Source organism: Osmerus eperlanus, chromosome 16 (assembly GCF_963692335.1).
Source record: "Osmerus eperlanus chromosome 16, fOsmEpe2.1, whole genome shotgun sequence".
Taxonomy (NCBI): Eukaryota; Metazoa; Chordata; class Actinopteri; order Osmeriformes; family Osmeridae; genus Osmerus; species Osmerus eperlanus.
This window is the reverse complement of record NC_085033.1, coordinates 9,339,306-9,357,811: the sequence shown is the minus strand read 5'-3', so window position 1 is coordinate 9,357,811 and position 18,506 is coordinate 9,339,306. Positions and strand designations below refer to the sequence as shown.

Here is an 18,506-nt window from a genome sequence, read left to right as displayed (position 1 = left end):
TGTTCAGTTCTCAAACAAATCACTGGAGCCTGACAACCCTCAATGCACCTAATCACACACATACACACACACCCCAAGAGATACATACACACACTTATTAAACATTCATCAGTGCGAATCTTCCGTAATGAACGAGAGTCAACAATGAATTATGGATCATATTCTAATGGTTGACTTTCCTCTCTCATTACTGCAATGTAAATGTGATTGGGAAACAAATGATTATCTTTAATTAGACTGAGAGTTAACTGTGGCGAGGCCACGCCTGGAGGTGGCAGAGCCGGCACTCCACAGCTCCACATGCACCGCTGCTTCATCAAACCTACTGTGGCACTGCACCATCAACACCCCCATGGTCTGTATATGGGCACCATGTAAGGTCATCACATGCGCACACACATACACTTAAACGTTACTGATGTCATGTGTGCAATCACACGCCCACCGATCAAAACAGTGGTCAAGGGGAGGACACCTCCCTCCAGCCTTCTCTGAGCTTGTATGCTCTGGTGAGAGATTTATGCATGAGTGTGTGTGTGTGTGTGTGTGTGTGCGTGTATGCGTGTGTGTGCCTACAGTATTGTGTGTGGGTGTGTAAGCTAAGTGGCTGTCTAGTCTAGCAGCGTTGATTGTCTTTATTTATCTCCCTACCCCCTCTCTCCTCCTGCTAAAAAGCTAATCTTTTTTTTTACTAATGAAAGGTATTGGGTTTCTAGGCTTTTAAAGGAGAGTGATGGATGGAGGGAAGGATGGATGGATAGAGAGGGGGAAGAAGGACGAGTGCAAGGAGGAAGAGGTGTCAATAAGCACATCAACATGATCCCTTTTAGACAAGAGCGTGAGCTCCTGCTAATGTATACACACGCCACTACACACAACACACACACACACACACACACACACCTGGAGGAACACTTGGATTTGTCAGTAAGGAGAGCAATAGGCAAAGAGAATAAAAACGTTGATGTTTGACAGCATGAGTAAGAGAGATGCTCATAGGCCGAATGGCCGAAATAGAACCAGGTTCCAGATTACTTCTCTGGAAAACCACTTGCTTTTCCCATTCTTACTGGGGGAAATGCATCACGTCCAGACACACAAACGCACAGAAACACAAACATTGGCTAAGCACAGAGTGATTTGAAAGACCAGCCATCATCTATGACAAAAAAAACAAATTCCCCCTGGGACTGTAGAATAGGACCATTCACTTATCAGGCACAGACACCCACACACACCCACACCCCACTGATTACAACTATTCCCCAAGAGAATGGGTCTTTAACAGTGACAAAGCAACCACCCAATCACTTATCTTCTTTTTTCAATCCCCCTTTCTGTTTACAAACCAATTCTTCACGACAAGATTACTAGTGGGATACCTACACACACACACACACACACACACACACACACACACACACCCACACATGCACACAGATATACACACATAATATCCATCAACTTTTGGGGCCGGTAAAAATCTATATTTCATCTGTGATGTCCAGGTTTTTGTGAGCATGCTGACTCTGTTTGTCATTAGGCCTAACCCCTGTGGTTCACCTAATCAGGTTGATGTGAGTGTGTGCTTGTATGTGTGGACGTGTGTGTGTGTGTGTGTGAGTGTGTGTGTGTGTGTGTGTGTTTTTGTGGATGGTGGAGGTACAGGGGCACAGAGAGGGCAACAGTCTCTGGCGAGGAGCGTGCAAACACACACTTGGGGATGAATTACAGGTATCGATCCGAAGGCTCCAACACAAAAGTGACAGATCACAGTGTGTATGTCTGTATGTGTGTGTGTGTGTGTCTGCATGTGTGTATGTATGTGTGTGGTTGTGTCATATTTCTTCCTTCCTTAATAAACATCATGGCACTGAGTCAATTTAAAAACCTTTGCTTGTCTCTAACTGGCTGACACCAGTAACCATCATCACCTCCCAGCCCCAGCAACCAATGACCAATGACGTCACAGATGTGATGTCCCAGCTATTACCAGTGAGCCAATCCAAAGGCAAGATCACCTGGCTCAAGGCAGCGCCTCTAGTTGAACTCCACCACAGACGAATGGTCCCCTGTGTGTGGGAGTTAGGTGGCTGAGCGGTTAGAGAATGGGGTTAGTAATCAGAAGGTCGCTGGTTCGATTCCCGGCCGTGTCAAATGACGTTGTGTCCTTGGGCAAGGCATTTCACCCTACTTGCCTCGGGGGAATGTCCCTGTACTTACTGTAAGTCGCTCTGGATAAGAGCGTCTGCTAAATGTAATGTAAATGTGTGTATCCAGTGATGTTACCTTCCACCAATGGGAAAAGAGACTGATCTAATCACTATAGAATTCAACTCGTACCTCTTGGATGTAACAGACTATGATTGGCTGGCGACCACCTCGTTCACGGAGCTGGAGGAGGCGGGAATGGAGGACAATCAGCTGGAATGGAGATATGGAGAGAGGGAGGAAAGGAAGGAAAGGGGAAGAAGGAAAGAGAGAGATAATTGCAACACAATTTGCAACTGTTTGTCACAATTTAAGGGACAAAAGAGTATATAATATAGTGATATGCTTGCATTCACATAAGCATATACATGTGCATGCCACATACAACATTCATGCTTAATGTACAGTATTTTGTCCTATTAATAATTGATCTCTAATCTCAGCATACTTAATAGTGAACACTATCTACAGTATATATGTACTGTTGATTGCTTGACTGTCTGATTATTATAAATTAGTCATTTATGAATTATTTAATAGGAATATTATGTATTATGTATAATGCAATTACATTTTATTGTGTCATTGTTTACACCTGATTCATTCTGCAGTTTAGACTGTTTACTTATATATATTTAATGCAATTCAAAGGTCTTTCCATGCCAGTAGTAACACTGTGACATTGTGAAACTGAGAGGCAGAAAGAGAGATGGAAAGAGAGAGAAAGAAAGAGTGAGAAGGAGAATTTCCGACATAATTTTCTGTCTCAGGCAGTTAGAACAGTCATAAGAGCACTACTCTATTCTTTCTCTATTCTCAACACCTCATTTAGTTAAAACCCTCCAAGTGCTGAAGATTCCAGATTACAGACAAATTAGCCCAATCTGTAGGAACGCTGCTAGCGGAGCATGGGGGGTATAGAGGAGAAATGAGCCAGAGAATCTTGCGGTTGCCATGCTCTTTCTCAGCACAAACATGTCTCCTGGCAGGCGGCTATCTTTAACAAGACGTGTGGGTGTGTTTGTGTGTGTGTCTGTGTGTGTGTGTCTGTGTGTCTGTGTGTGTTCGGTGAGCCCGCGGGAGCTAATACCATACTATACACTGCCAATACCAGTCAGAATCCCACAAGATCTCTGATAAGTGCTTATGGGGAAGGAGATATGGGGTGGGGGGGGGGGTAGTTTAGTATAGAAGACAGCGTAGCCTCTGGCCTGATAGAGAAACAGCTTCTCCTATTGGAGGGACGGTGTAACTGCAGCTCTCCTAAAGAAGAGTCCTCAGTAGGTCGCTCTCCTCCACCTCGTGACTAATCTCTAGAGGCTGTCCGTCTGGCTGAGACAGCTCTGAAACAGCAAGGCCAGGTGAACGCGCTGTAAGAGGAAGCTCTCCATGCTTTCACAGCACAGTACAAGGCTGCAGGCTTTCGTTTGAGCAGAAAGACCAGACCTGCAAATGTGGATACCCCTCTGCCAGAGAAATAAAGGTGTTCTCTTACAAACCTATATCCAGGAAGCGGTCAGCAGGAACTCAGCGATTTCGGGGCGCACATGCACAGAAACACACACACACACACACATAAACACTTAGTCATTTAGCAGACGCTCTTATCCAGAGCGACTTACAGTAAGTACAGGGACATTCCCCCGAGGCAAGTAGGGTGAAGTGCCTTGCCCAAGGACACAACGTCATCTGACACGGCCGGGAAACGAACCAGCGACCTTTTGATTACTAGCCTGATTCTCTAAGCGCTCAGCCACCTGACTCCCACACACACATACTGGTGAGTGGCCCTGCTCTTTTACCCCTTCCTGTGCTCTCAAATATCCCTGACGCCAGACTGAGCAGAAACCTTTCCTAGCACAAAAGACTGGTTGGATAAGGAACAGCTTACAGTGACTTTTAAGCCATTGTTTCCCTCTGCAAAGACAGACACTCCCCTGTGTCTAACATGTCCCATCTCTCGACCCCCCGGAGGACAGAAAGACTGACACAAAAGATACAGTAGAGAGGTAGAGGGGAAGTGAGGGGAAATTTCAGAAAGGACATATCCTTTAGATTGACAATACATGAAAAGAGAGAGTGACAGAGAGAAAAAGAAAGAGACAGCAAGGCAGAGAGAGGAAGAAGCGATGGGGCTTTGTGTGTGAGTGAGTGTGAGTGTGAGAGAGATAGAGAGAGAAAGAGAGAGAGAGAGAGAGAGAGAGAGAGAGAGAGAGAGAGAGAGAGAGAGAGAGAGAGAGAGAGAAGGGGGAGAGTGGAGGCATGGAGAGGCATGGTGAGAAAGGCAGGCAGGAGGACAGATGTGTGTGTCGGTCATTACTGTAATCGCCTCATTTACTCTGCTCACTCAGGGAAGGATGGCTGGTCAGCACCATCTGGACACACACACAGACACACACACACACAGTTACAGTCACCATTCATGCCAGGGTTACTCAGCCAGCAACAGGAGGGAACGTGATTGCTCTGTGCATGAGTATCCATCAAGTGTCTGTTCTCCTTCTCCTCCAACCTCAACAGCACCTTGTGTCCATTTCCTTCTTTCTCTCTCTCTCTCTCCCCATCTCTCCCATTGGCGTGTTATCCTCTCCTTCCCTGTCCACCCCTCCCCAGAGTGCTTTCTTTCCCTCTTCTCTCTGGGGTCTGAGAGAGCTGCCATGAAAACGGAGAGAAGAAGAGATAGAGTGAGATAGTGCGCCTGGGCGAGCTAAACAGCAGTGTGGTGTGGAAGGAAGAACAGCAGGGGGAGAGAAATAGGAAGAAGAGGGAAGAGAGGAAAGTAGGGAATATGAGGCAACCTCAAACTCATCTACATGTTCATTCCTTTCCAGAAGGAGAGAAGGAGAGTAGGAAAGGACAGGGAAGAGGAGAGGAAGAGAGGCAATGAAGGGAGAGGAGAAAAGGAGGAGTGAGATTCCTTTTCGACAAGAAGAGGAGAAGTGATGAAGCAAGGAAGGGAAAAGGAGAAGGAGGAAGGTCTGGTGGAGGACATGGATTGAACAGAGGAGAGGGAGAGGAGGGCAGGAGAGGAGGAGTGTGCTTAAGACCATTGCGCAGGACCGAAAAAGAGCAGTGCATACACGAAGCACCACGTAGCCATGGAAACGGAAAGAGAGATAGCGCATGAATGGGAAAGGAGAGACTGAAAAAGAAAGGGATGCTGAAACTGCCATAGGATAGGATAAAAGATGGAACCTCCACCGTCTTTGTAGCGTATACATCCGTCCTTTACCGTTACGTTGTCCTTTTACGTGTCCAACAGTTAACGAAGCCTCCCAACCACACGCGGAATGTTCTTCCCTCTTCCCTCAACACCCCCCCCCCCCCTGCCCACCCCCACGGCCCTCGTCTCTCATCTGTATGCTGAGAGATAGCTTGCTCTCTTTCTGTCCGTCCACCCCCCGCCCCTCGGGTCCTGGTGGAGCAGCAGTGACATTGGGCGAGAGGTCAGAGAGATGGGCAGCCCTGCTCCCGCTGTCAGCACACTCAAATGGGTTTAGCCACAGTATGGAGGCCCAGGGGACACACACACACACACACACACACACTGCTGTGCTTCGCTTTCTCCGGCCAGAGAGAGAGAAGGGCATGGAATGATAATTCAGTGAAAGGACACACACCATGGATGATCTGATGGTATATCCAATAACAAACAATAGAGCTTGTGGGTGTTGTTAGCTTGTGACTGTGAGCACGGGCCAGGCTATAGGAAGCCTCGGGAACAGGTGGCTCGGAGATGGCGTGACCTTTCCTGTTTTGTTTTGAATTCAGCCTCTCTGAGTTGACAGACCAAGCTGGTTCCAAAATGGAGGTGTTGGAGCATGCTCTGATGAGGAGAGTCTGAGGGGATTTCACACACACGGGGCCACGCTGGGAGACAAGAAGGAGAAGCTAAATATAGACGTAGTTAGGAATAAAAAGGACAAATTCAGACTCAAATGCCAACAATCCCTGATGGCCTAATCTCTATCTGGCCCCACATCCTATTAGAACATTATTACATCTATACTTGAGAGTTAGAAGGCCAGTGCTGAGATTCTCAGAAAGGGCAATTGTAGCTGTGGTATTCTAAGTAACACAGTTACAAAAATGACCCATTTTTCCACGTTTTTACATTAATGCCGTATCATATGTAATAGGATGACATGGATAGGGTCACTTTGGATTAGAGTTGAAGTCTCAGCTTGCAGCCGCTGTGTCACACTGCCCTTGAGTGGCTATAATATGAACTGCAGTGTGTGGCCAAAACAGACAGTATGGCTTCAAAACTAATCTGCACCAACCATTAATGTCCGTTTGACCATCTAATGTTATGTTAACTAGGGATGGGCGGATCGATCTAAAGTATTGATAGTATCGATACCAACGTTGGTATCAGTATTGATCGATACTCGCGTGATGAGATCGATACTTAAGTTTCAATTTCTCTTCTCTACATTCAGTACACAACTCCCTACCGCTCCTCTCACTTCGCTCAAGCTCACCTTGCTCCTCCCCCACCTCCCCTGCTATGCTGAGAATTGTTGCCGGGGTTGTGCCAAGGCACTTATCCCCGCCAGGATTTGGACCCTGTCGAGTCTTCCACATCGCTATGTGTTCCATTTAAGAGGTGAATTCGAAGTGCAGAAGTTAAACTCTGCTTCTCTGAGTGCACGCGCGCTCCCACGGCTAGGGGCTAAGTAGATACGCTGCTTTACTAAGTAAAAAGTATCGGTATTGGTATTGGTATTGGCAATACTGGCCCTGTATTTACTTGGTATCGGATCGATACCTAATTTTGCAGTAACGCACACCCCTAATGTTAACCACAATGGGGGTGGCAGATGTGTGTGTAATGAGTCTGCAGTACCTGTAGGTGTCACTGTGCAGACTCAGGTATCACTGGCCACAGGTCAGGAGACAGGTGTTGCTGGGGTTCCAGTAACTTCAGACACAAGGGGAAGGGGGGTCGCCAGGGGCAACAGCGCCGGCCCATTCGGGGTTGACAGGGTGTCAGGTGACAGTTCTGCTCATACAGGTATCAACTTCCCAGCTGATGGCCCTCTGAGCCAGAGCACGGACACATCTCCAGACTCTCGCTGCTCAGCACTGACAAGTTATCGGTACTGCGTATCACATCAGTCCTGTTTGAGCGGGTGGGACTTCACCTTTATCTCAGAGTTGCGCTGAGGTGAGTATTTAGACAGTTGAGCCTCTGTGCGGACTCACCTGTGTCAGCGCTTTCTTCCCCCCCCCCCCCCCCCCCGTGGTTTCCTCCCTCTCTCCAGTCACGTCCATGGCTGAAGGTAGCGGCAGGACCAGTGTACCAGTGTAGGAGGAGGAGGTGTGGGAGGAGGAGGGGTGCGTGTTGTCCAGGACCCCTCTCAGAAGGTGGGATCGGCTTTGGCAGACGAGAGGGTGGACTTCCTGCGGGAGCAGGCCGTCTGCGTGCTCCGCGTGAAGACAGACAAGTGGAACCGCTTCATCGGAGCGGAGGAGAACCAGAGAGTCCTGCTGGAGTTCCTGGACCACACCTGGACAGACAGGCTGCTGCTGTTCACAGGGCCAGGGGGCACGCTGCATGCCGGGGACGCCCAGGTGAGACACACACACACGTACAATTCAGAATAACACACCAGCAGAACCACAGAGCAAAAGACACAAGCACACATAAGCACACACAGATTAACACAGAAAGAATACTACATAAAAACACACAGTGGGAAAGCAGACATGCCAGCCAGTCAGGACTGGATTTAAAAACGTTTTTGCTGGAATGCTTTCAGCACAACTAACATCTTTCTTCGCACTAAATATAATCTACTTTAGACAGCAGACCTTTCTAATCTCCTGGCCACGTGGTAACGTACAGTTCATCTAACGTGTCACTTGTCGAAATAAGTCGCCACTTATTTCTAGTGCTTTCACCACTGAAAGCATTCCGATTGTATTTGCCTCTGTGAAGACCTCCGCTCCCTGGAGGACCAAGCTGCTGTGTCTGCGGAAGAGGAAGGTTCTGAGGATCACCACCCCAGGATTCAGGACCCAGCTCTGGCTGGGCGAGGTGTCTGGGAACCCCATGGAGCACCTACCTGTCCTCATCTCTGAGGTGAGTTTGGGTGTGTGTGTGTGTCAGGTGAGTTCTGTTCTAGGTGTTCTCTAACTCCTGGAACTGCGCGTGTACGTGTGTGTGTACGAGTGTGTAGGTGCTGGTGTCGGTCCTGTCTAACAGTCTGAACCAGGGGGGCTGGCCCAGGGTGGTGACGGAGGACATCCACAAACACCTGGAGCAGCTGAGGAGCAGAGTGGTCACCCTGAGGGGCAGGGCAGAGGGACGCACTCTGCTGCCCCTCCCACTGTGTGTGGAGAGAGCTCAACCACAGGACATCATGCTCAGGTCAGTGTGTGTGTGTGTCCTATAGGTTACTTACTATGGGAAATACTAGGTGTTTTGTGACAGTTCAAAGTGGGCCTTCAAGTCATAGTGGGCCTGCTGTATGTGACAAGGCATATCAAGTATGGTCAAAATGCAGAATGAAGTTCAGTGGGCAATATAAACATTGGGAATGCAAACGTATGAGTTACTTTGATGTTTCTTTGTCTAAAGCAGGCTTGTCGTTGTCAGCAAAACGTATAAGCTACTTTGTTGTTTGTTTGTCTAAAGCGACATTGTCTTTGTCAGCAAGTTGCAGTGGAATGCAGCTGGGTAGACACTAGACAGCCAAACAAATGTTACGATCAAACAGTAGCCTAACCTAAACGTAAGCACTGCTATGGTTCAGTAGTAGTCAGGCTAGCTCTAATGATATGAAAATGTCCGATTAATAATCTATAGTATTTGCCTGATATTGTGTAATTTGAAATTATTCAATGAGGAGCGGAGAAGACACATTTATTGTCAAGAGATTATTCAATCACCGATTTAGACGAAAATCCTTACCTACATTTGAAAATGTTTATCGTCAGCCTCAATTAATCTATTACTCCGGTCGCAGAGATCGTTGTTAGCAACTACACAGCTTTCACCTATACGAAGTTTATCTTTTTTGTTTCCCAACTGTGCACTAACTTTGTACTGTGGCGAACCTCTCTTTCTGCACAAGGGTTCATTTAAGAAGCGGTTCGATTTTGTTTACTTTTAGCTATCCTTTCATTTTGGTATCTAGAGTGAACTTGGTCTTACCCCCTCTCTCCTGCGTGCGCATGCCTGTCCCCTAGCCCCACTGGCTGGCCTTTGGACCATGGCCTGCTGTACTCCATAGAGACCCTGGTGGTCCAGTGGTCTAGTCAGATATGGTCAGTACTAAAGAGGGACTCCAGCATGGTGTTGCAGCAGAAGGACCACCCAGGCCCCGGGGCTGAACTCCTCTTCTGGACCACTCAAAGAGACAACCTGCTGGGCATCCAGGAGCAGGTGAGGCAGTCAGTTGATAGGCCACCGTGTATGTAGCAAGAAGGTTCCATAGTGGTCTCTGAGATTTGTGAGGTGAAGGTTCTGTTGTGGCATTAGTTTGTGTTCTGTGGTTTCAGATCCAGAGCCCGAAGGTGGAACAGATCATGGAGATTCTGAGGAGGGTCAAAAGCAGCTACTATCCTTCCTTCTGCGACATCTGCCTCAAAGTCAACCGGGGTAGAGAGAGCGTTTCCCAACACAAATTATAACAGTGTCCTCCCTTCTATTTGAGCCCTCATCTCCAGTCTATCATTCGGTAGGGCCTATATCAGTGTGTGTGTGTGTGTGTGTGCGTGTGCGTGTGTGTGTGTGTGGGGGTGTGTGTGTGCGTACGTTCTTCTAGCTGTGCTGGAGGCTGAGGACATCGACCTGTATCTGCGCCCTCTCAGGAGACTCATCTGTAGTTTTGAGGAAAAGAGCTTCTTCCAGGTCGAGAGCCTGCTGCCTCCTCTGTTCCACACGCTGTGTCTGATCTGGAGCCAGTCCCACTACTACTGCTCCCCTGCTCGCATGGTGGTCCTGCTGCAGGAGTTCTGCAACCTGCTCATAGACAAGGTGTGTGTGTGTGTTTGTTTCTCTATGTTTTTTTGTGCATGGTCTATCTTACTGTGGTCGCATTGTTATCACATCACACATTATTGTGTGTGTGTCCAGGCCTTTGTGTACCTTCTCCCAGAGGAGCTGTTTAAGATGGAGCTGGAAGAGGGGGTGGAGAGGGTGCAGATAACCATCTCGGTGCTGCAGAACTTCAAACAGCTATTCCACTCCCACCGCCAGAGCATCCCCCGGTACTACCGCCCAGGGGAGACCGTCAAGCCCTGGGACTTCCCTGCTACCCTGGTCTTCAGCCGCACAGACCACGTACTGGAGAGGCTGCATATGATAGAGGTGTGTGTGTGTGTGTGTGTGTGTGTGTGTGTGCGTGTGTGTGTGTGTGTGTGCGTGTGTGTGTGTGTGTGTGTGTATGTGTGCGTGTGCGTGTAGCAGAGGAAAAGGTGGAATGAATTGAACCGTAAGCTCCCTTGATGTTCTTTCCTTCACAGTACAGTTTTTCTTCTTGACTTCACCTCACCCCTGAGCCATCTCTATTCTCTGACATCCAGGAGCTGTTTGCGTCAGCACTAGACTTCCTCAAACTGGAGAAGGTGGAGCTGGGAGGATCTCGAGGGAAGATCCTCAGTGAGATGGTGTTCAGCATGAATGAAGAGTTCCACGATAGTTGGAGAACACTGAGAGAGAGCAAATACGATCCTCTAAACTACACCAAAGATGTGAGATGCTAAACTCAACGAGTACCCACTGTACATCTCTGTTTTACTGTACAACACTAAGCATGGCGCTTTGAAGGGAGTAGAACGGCGTTGATTCTGTTTAGATTGAGAAGTATGTGCAGTGTGTTGTGTCATATTGTGCTGTGGTGCATGTAGGACTTCCTGAAAGACTACTGGCGTTTCATGGAGCAGAATAAAGACTTTGACCAGAGACTTGGAACAGTCCTCAACCTAGCCTTCCAACACTCCAAGGGCCTGGAGTCCACCTATAAGGTGACCATGGGAACCATGATCTCAACCTAACCCTTTACCCTTCCCCCATAACCCAAGCATTCTATTGTTTAGCTATAAATTATGTGAATTATTGAAAATGACCAACGGGGTGCATAATGATATAGGGAAGGGTATAGCTTAGTGGGAGAGCATTTAACTGCAGATTAAGATGGATGTCTTATGTATGTTGTGTGTTTCTATGTGTGTTTGTATGTGTGTTATTGCTCATCTCCTGCATGCAGCTGCTGCAGATGTTTGGGAGCCTGCTGGAGAGGCCCAGGATTAGTGAGCTGTTCGCTCCCAACTACACCCTGCTGCTGGCCATGTTCAACCAGGAGGTGGAGCACTGCCAGTTGATCCTGGAGCAGCACAGGGAGGCGGTAAGGGAAGCAGAGAGGCAGAGGGACTGGCGTAGAAACAGACTAGAGAGAAGGTGACGATGAGCGGTGTGAATACGAGATTTAGGAAGGTTGTGTGTGATGGTTCACTGAGATTGAGCACACTGGGGAAAAGGTCATGTGGTCGAACTGCTGCCTGGTTGTGTTCCAGCTGCGTTCGGGCAGCGCGGTCCTCAGTAAGAACATGCCTGCGGTCGCAGGCAACCTGAAGTGGGCTCAGGAGCTACGAGATCGCATCCTGACCAATCGCAGCAACCTCAACCAGCTCACACACATGTATGTAACACACTTGTACACACTCATACACTGTGATCAAGACAAACACATCCTATGGGGTGATGAGGAGATCTTTCTCTCTCATCCAGGCCTCTGAATTCAGCGGAGGCAGAGGATGTTCTCCAGAGGTGTGAGCGTGTTCTGGAGGTTTTGGACCAGCACGATGAGGAGCTGTTTTCTCTGTGGACCGAGGGGCTGGAGGAACTCTGTAACACACACCTCCAGGAACCACTACTGACCCTGGACTCAGAGACAGGCCTGTTCCAGGTCAACTTCAGCCCTGCTGTGAGACTTTCCCCTTAACGCCCAAGCTTATATACTGTCATGTTGCTCATGGAGACCAGGGAGGAGCCACGTAACGTTTTCCAACATATAAGCCCCTCCCTCTTTCTCTTTCTGTCTCTCTCCCTCCCTCTCTCTTTCGCTCTCTTTCTTGCTCTCTCTCCCAGTTGACCTCAGTGTTGAGGGAGGTGAAGTATCTGGGGATGCTGAAGAACCACTCCATACCTAACAGTGCTCTGCAGCTCTACTCCAAACGAGAGCAGCTGTACATAGTGGGTCAACCTTTACTCGCAGCAGAGCAGAACTCACTCCAACATTACCCAGATATATGATATTCAATTCAAACTGAAATGCCGTTTCGGAAGTGTAAATCTGACTTTTGGTGTGGATTTGTTGTAGTACACCCAGACATTGTCTCTGGTGACTCAGTGGTATAATAGGCTCCACAGCACCATACTGGCTGTGGAGCTGGGATTGGTCAAGGAGGAGATGGACAGGACCAGAAGGCAGCTAAACCCCGCCCTCCAGGAACTAACCTGGGCTCACGATGACCTGTGGGACTACATACAGACCACACGAGACCTGGTCAAGGTGCACACACACTCACTCACACATACACACGTCACAGACGAGCAACCGTAATTATCCCTTCGTTTATCCTTCCATGCGCCTCTCGTCTCGTGCCAGGGTGTGTCCACCCGTGTCCAGAGCAGCAAGGCCAACGTGGAGGCCGTCCAGGGGCTGATGGGAAGGTTCAGCCATCAGGCTTTCATCACCAGGAAGAGCAAAGGGTCCACCCTCCTCATCCTCAGTGACATGGAGGACAGTGTACACAAGCAATACACACTCATTACCAAGACTGGGCAGCAGATACACACTCTCCTACAGGTACTCTCACTCACACACACACATAGTAGATGCTTTATATAAACTACAAATCATAAACTCTCTCTCTATCTCCCTTTATATCTCTCTCGACCTATCGGTTTTATCTATCTATCTCTCCCTATCCCCCAGGAGAACCAGTCTCTGCTGGGGGTGTCCGACCCAGACAGTGCAGAGTGGCAGGCCTACACAGACTACATAGACAGGATGGTTCTAGGAGGGTTCTCCAGCGCCGTCCGCTGTTCTCTCCTGTACCTGATGGAGAACACTGACCCTTCGCTCCGCATCTCGCCACTCTTCGAGGTGCAGCTGGTCCTGAACGCCAACGAGATGACCTTCGAACCCTCGCTGGACCCCAGTCACCATGGCAACTTCTATGACATCATTGACAAGATGGTGCGTGACATAACCAACATGACGGCTTTCATACCCCGGGTGGCAAAGCACAAACAACTGGACAACTATCAGGTAGCGCAGAGAAAATCACGAAAGCACAGACACGTACATACTACACAAACACACGTTACTGTCACATGACACTCTCTGCTCTGTTTGTCCCCAGGCTGACGTGGACGGGATGGCAGACCTGTCGGAGATGTGCCAGGTCATCAGGGCTCGCGCCCGCACCGCCATCGCTAAGGTAACGCTTCTGCCTCTCAGCTCTAAGCAGACTCCATAAGCCTCCTGGCCAGTTGAATGTCAGTAAATCTGATCTGGTGTTCATCTTCAGGTCAGGGAATACCAGGGGTCGTTTGCAAGCTACCGCTACCTTTGGACGGATGACAGGTATGTCTGTGTATGTGTATTTGTGTCTCTGTTTGAGCGTGTATGCAGTGCGTTGCTGTTTTTTCATACAACTCTGTGTGTGTGTGTTTAGGTCAGAGTTCATGAGGCAGTTCCTGCTCTACGGTCATGTTCTGAGTACAGAGGAGGCTGAGCTGTATGCAGACTATGAGCTGAAGAAGAACCCGCCGACTCTGGACAACTTCAAAGAACAGGTGACAGGAGAGGCGGGCCACCCACTCTAGCTCCTCCCCAGTCCCTTTTATTGGCTGACTTCAGGCTTTGCCAGATCCCTAAACCAATCACTTTAGAGAACCCCTTGCCTGATTGGCTGATTCTCTTTTTCAACCTGTTATCTTGTAAGTTGTAGCATCACTGTGTTCCAGGTCGTTTCAGTTGGCGCGTGTGTGTTCTGTGTTCCAGATCAACCTGTTTGAGTCTCTGTACGTGAGGGTGAGCAAGATGGAGGGCCAGAGGCTGTTCTGTGGCTGGCTGCAGATGGACGTCAGACCTTTCAAACACACCCTCATGAACGTCATCAAGAAGTGGAGCTGGATGTTCAAGGAGCACTTGCTCAACCACGTCAACCAGAGGTGAGCTGGGGACCCGCGCCCGCGGGGGGGCAGGGTGTAGTATGGAGAACTTTTTGGCTTTTGATCGATCATCTGCCATGTATGTGAGAAGCACTTGAACGCACTCTCTCTCTCTCTCTGTCTCAGTGTGAGGGACCTGGCCTCGTTCGTCCAGGACACAGCCCGAGGCCTGTCTAACAAAGTGACGGACGGCGACTACGCCGGCCTGGTGGACATCATGGGTCACCTGATGGCCATACGGGACAGACAGATCAGCAACGATCAGCACTTCAAACCTCTCAAGTCCACCGCTGAGCTCCTCAAGACCTACGGCCAGCAGCTTCCTGAGAGCGTCTACACACAGCTGGAGGTACACACACACGCATACTTTCACTTGCCCGCTCGGACACACACACACACACACAGACACACACACACTCACTGATCGTGTAACGGATGTGTGTGCAGGAACTGCCTGAGAAATGGAAGCTGGTGAAGAAGATAGCGTTCACAGTGAAGCACGAGGTTGCCCCACTGCAGTCCAACGAGGTGTCTGTCATACGCAGGAAGTGTGTTCGCTTTGAGGTGAGTTTGTGCGTGGCTGCGCACTGGGGTCTTCTTTGTGGAGAGGTGAGGCTGTGTGTGAACGGGGTCATGTAACAGCATCCGTTACAGAGGTCGGTTTGTGTGTGTGTGTGTCTTGCATCATTGATGTGGAAGTCACCTGACCGACCTGGCCAGCCTTTTGTCCCTCATCAGAGCTTATAAACCTGATCCTATAACTCTAATATACCTGGTGATTCAGTACTGGCCAGCGGGTGCACACTCATGGTAAACACACTGCATCTCCTAGGTCAAGCAGCATGAGTTCAGAGAGCAGTTTCGTAACGAGGTCATCTTCAGAATCAACGTGGACGAGCCTTACAAGCTCATGGACAAGGTGAGCGGCAAGACTACGGCTTCAGCCAGCTCACAGCAGTCATGTTTGGATGTGAAGACCCTTGTGGAATCTGACGTATTTATCACCCTTTCTCTGTTCCACCCCCCCCCCCCACACACACACACGCTCTCTCTCTGTAGTCGAACCGCACGGTGGCGTTGTTGGAGACAGAGATGCGGAAGCTGCAGGACACAGCAGACCTGTTTGAGGTCAACTTCCCTGACTACAAACAGCTGCGTCAGTGTCGCTCTGACATCATACTGGTCAAAGCTGTCTGGGACATGGTCATCTTCGTCAAGGTCAACAGACACACACTCACATCATTCACGTCTTAGCCCAAAATATCTTTGCTGAATTAAGACCTTCGACATATAAAGTTTGTCTGTTTCTGTCTCTATCTCTTACTTATTCTTATTGTCTTTCCTTTGTCTCTCTCCACCTCAGACGAGTATAGAAGACTGGACCAAGACCCCATGGAAGGAGATCAACGTGGAGCTGATGGACATGGAGCTGAGACGCTTCGCCAAGGTAACACCCACTCCCCTTTGCTCTCACAGGATTATCTTACAGTTCAGATAACATCTTCTTTCTGTTGTGTGTGTGTGTGTGTGTGTGCAGGAGATGAAGACCCTGGACAAGGAGGTGCGTGTGTGGGGCGTGTACATGGGTCTGGAGTCAACGGTCAAGAACCTGCTGACCTCACTGCGGGCAGTCAACGAGCTTCAGAACTCTGCGGTCAGAGAGAGGCACTGGCAGCAGCTGATGAATACCACAGGGGTAGGACACACACTCACCTCTGACCTCTGCCTGACCCTGTCACTTCTGACCAGGATGTAACCTCTGACCTCTGACCCCAGGTGCGCTTTGTGATGTGGGAGGGCACCACCCTGGGGGACCTGCTGGAGCTACAGCTGCACCGCGTCGAGGACGAAGTCAAAAACATAGTGGACAAGTCTGTCAAAGAGATGGCCATCGAGAAGGTGTGTGTGCTTCCCTGTGTGTGTGTGTTTGTTTCCACCAATCACATGCATGCTGTGTACTCAACAGCCCACCCCCCTTACCATGTACATCTCAGGTGCTGGCAGAGATTACCCAGACGTGGAGTGTGATGGTTCTGTCCTATGAGACCCACGCCAGCACAGGAACCCCTCTCCTCAAGTCTGATGAGAACCTCATAGAAACCCTGGAGGACAACCAGGTGGGGGCTCGCTTATCACACACACAGAGGAAGAACACACACTCACATACTCCAATTCACACAAGCATTAAAATCAACCATGTGCAGCACTGTTCACCCTCTAGTGTACCTACGTGGTTGTCTGTTCACAAGCACTATGTCGTCTTCTCTGGTGGTTCCTGCTGGCTCGCTTAGGTCCAGCTGCAGAACATCCTGATGAGTAAGTACGTGGAGTACTTCCAGGCGGAGGTGAGCGGCTGGCAGCGGAGGCTGATGGTGGCAGACCTGGTCATCTCCTCCTGGATGTCGGTGCAGATAACCTGGGCCCACCTCAACAGCATCTTCACCAACAGCCACGACATCCGCTCCCAGCTGGCCAACGACGCGCAGCGCTTCCAGGGCATACACACCGACCTCCAGGTATCCCACACACAGTACAGTACACACACACACACACAATGTACAGTGTAGTACGCACATTAACACACTGTGAAGTGACCACGCTCACACACACTGACTCTCACACAAACCCACACCTCATATAGTACATACATTACATTGGCCGCGTTTGAGCTTAAGAGCTTCTTAACGAATCTGGGAAACGTGCCTATTTACATTACATTTAGTCATTTAGCAGACACTCTTATCCAGAGCGACTTAAAGTAAGTACAGGGGTATTCCCCCAAGGCAAGTAGGGTGAAGTGCATTGCCCAGGGACACAACGTCATTTCGTACGGCCTGGAATCGAACCGGCAACCTTCTGATTGGTAGCCCGATTCCCTAACCGCTCAGCAATCTGACCCTGTATACATACTGTATACAGTACACGCACACACACAGTTTGTTTTTGATCCACACATCATATCCGTGTGTCATCTAATCTGCTATGTGTGTGTGTTCCCTCAGAACCTGATGACTGAGGTGGTCAAGTCAAGCAATGTGGTGGAGGTCACCAACCAGCCTGGCTACCTGGAGCAGCTGGAGACTCTGCAGCAGAGGTGCCTACCCTCATACTGCCTGGAGGATGGGAGAGAGAGAGAGAGAGAGAGAGACATAGAGAGAGACATAGAGAGAGACAGAGAGAGTAACAGTGTGTGTGTGTGTGTGTGTTCCCAGGCTGTCTGTGTGTGAGAAGGCCCTAGCTGAGTATCTGGAGACCAAAAGGCTGACGTTCCCTCGCTTCTACTTCGTCTCTGCTACAGACCTGCTGGAGATCGTCTCCAAGGGAACGCAGCCCAAACAGGTACCCACAGGACGGGCGTCGACAAGCAGAAATATGACTCATGATACGAGTCTCCATGACGATCACGATCAATAATGTGTGTGTCCCCTCAGGTCACCAGACACCTGCTGAAGCTGTTTGACAACATAGCAGACCTCCGCTTCCAGGACACAGCACCAGGGCGGGAGTCAGAGAGGGAGGAGGGGGAGGCGGTTGCCGTGGGGATGTACAGCCGGGAGGGGGAGTATGTACCCTTCTCTGACCCCTGTCTCTGCCAGGGACAGGTAGGTAGACACACTGTGTTGGCTGTCTGGACTACAGTATATACACACTGCAGACTGTGTTCTCAGGGGTGCGTATGTGTGTGTGTGTGTGTGTGTGTGTGTGTCGTCAGGCGGAGTGCTGGCTGAGTGAGCTGGAGAGCACCATGCGCTGCACTGTGCGGAGAGAGATACAGGAGGCAGTGGCTGCATATGAAGACAAACCCCGAGACCAGTGGCTGTTTGACTACCCTGCCCAGGTGTGTGTGTGGGGGGGGGGGAGGGGGGTGGTGTGTGGTGTGTTTGTAATGTCTGTGGGTGAGTGTGTGTGTGTGTGTGTGTGTGTGTGTCTGTCACAGCATATGTGTGGTGTGTGGCCAGGTGGGTCTGACAGGAAGTCAGGTGTGGTGGGCCACAGACGTGGGCATCGCCTTCGAGAGGGTGGAGGAGGGCTTCGAGACAGCCCTGAAGGACTACAACAAGAAACAGGTACACACACACACGCACACATGATGACACTGTTC

The 18,506-nt window shown here is 49.6% G+C and overlaps 1 protein-coding gene across 1 annotated transcript in view; it reads left to right on the top strand.

The window, feature by feature from the left end:
- Positions 1-9,511: 9,511 nt before the first annotated feature.
- dnah9l (dynein, axonemal, heavy polypeptide 9 like) overlaps positions 9,512-18,506 on the top strand; it is a 26,147-nt gene continuing 17,152 nt past the window's right edge. The window contains exons 1-31 of the mRNA XM_062480907.1: positions 9,512-9,604; positions 9,721-9,820; positions 9,987-10,198; positions 10,298-10,531; positions 10,747-10,914; positions 11,071-11,187; positions 11,430-11,567; positions 11,737-11,861; positions 11,951-12,146; positions 12,311-12,415; positions 12,543-12,734; positions 12,831-13,031; positions 13,161-13,496; positions 13,591-13,668; positions 13,759-13,814; positions 13,906-14,026; positions 14,235-14,404; positions 14,531-14,753; positions 14,852-14,968; positions 15,237-15,323; positions 15,464-15,622; positions 15,768-15,851; positions 15,942-16,100; positions 16,181-16,303; positions 16,399-16,521; positions 16,696-16,920; positions 17,407-17,498; positions 17,617-17,743; positions 17,836-18,006; positions 18,117-18,242; positions 18,364-18,471. Of these exons, the coding sequence (XP_062336891.1) occupies positions 9,512-9,604; positions 9,721-9,820; positions 9,987-10,198; positions 10,298-10,531; positions 10,747-10,914; positions 11,071-11,187; positions 11,430-11,567; positions 11,737-11,861; positions 11,951-12,146; positions 12,311-12,415; positions 12,543-12,734; positions 12,831-13,031; positions 13,161-13,496; positions 13,591-13,668; positions 13,759-13,814; positions 13,906-14,026; positions 14,235-14,404; positions 14,531-14,753; positions 14,852-14,968; positions 15,237-15,323; positions 15,464-15,622; positions 15,768-15,851; positions 15,942-16,100; positions 16,181-16,303; positions 16,399-16,521; positions 16,696-16,920; positions 17,407-17,498; positions 17,617-17,743; positions 17,836-18,006; positions 18,117-18,242; positions 18,364-18,471 (4,566 nt within the window). The remainder of the gene's footprint in view (positions 9,605-9,720; positions 9,821-9,986; positions 10,199-10,297; positions 10,532-10,746; positions 10,915-11,070; positions 11,188-11,429; positions 11,568-11,736; positions 11,862-11,950; positions 12,147-12,310; positions 12,416-12,542; positions 12,735-12,830; positions 13,032-13,160; positions 13,497-13,590; positions 13,669-13,758; positions 13,815-13,905; positions 14,027-14,234; positions 14,405-14,530; positions 14,754-14,851; positions 14,969-15,236; positions 15,324-15,463; positions 15,623-15,767; positions 15,852-15,941; positions 16,101-16,180; positions 16,304-16,398; positions 16,522-16,695; positions 16,921-17,406; positions 17,499-17,616; positions 17,744-17,835; positions 18,007-18,116; positions 18,243-18,363; positions 18,472-18,506) is intronic.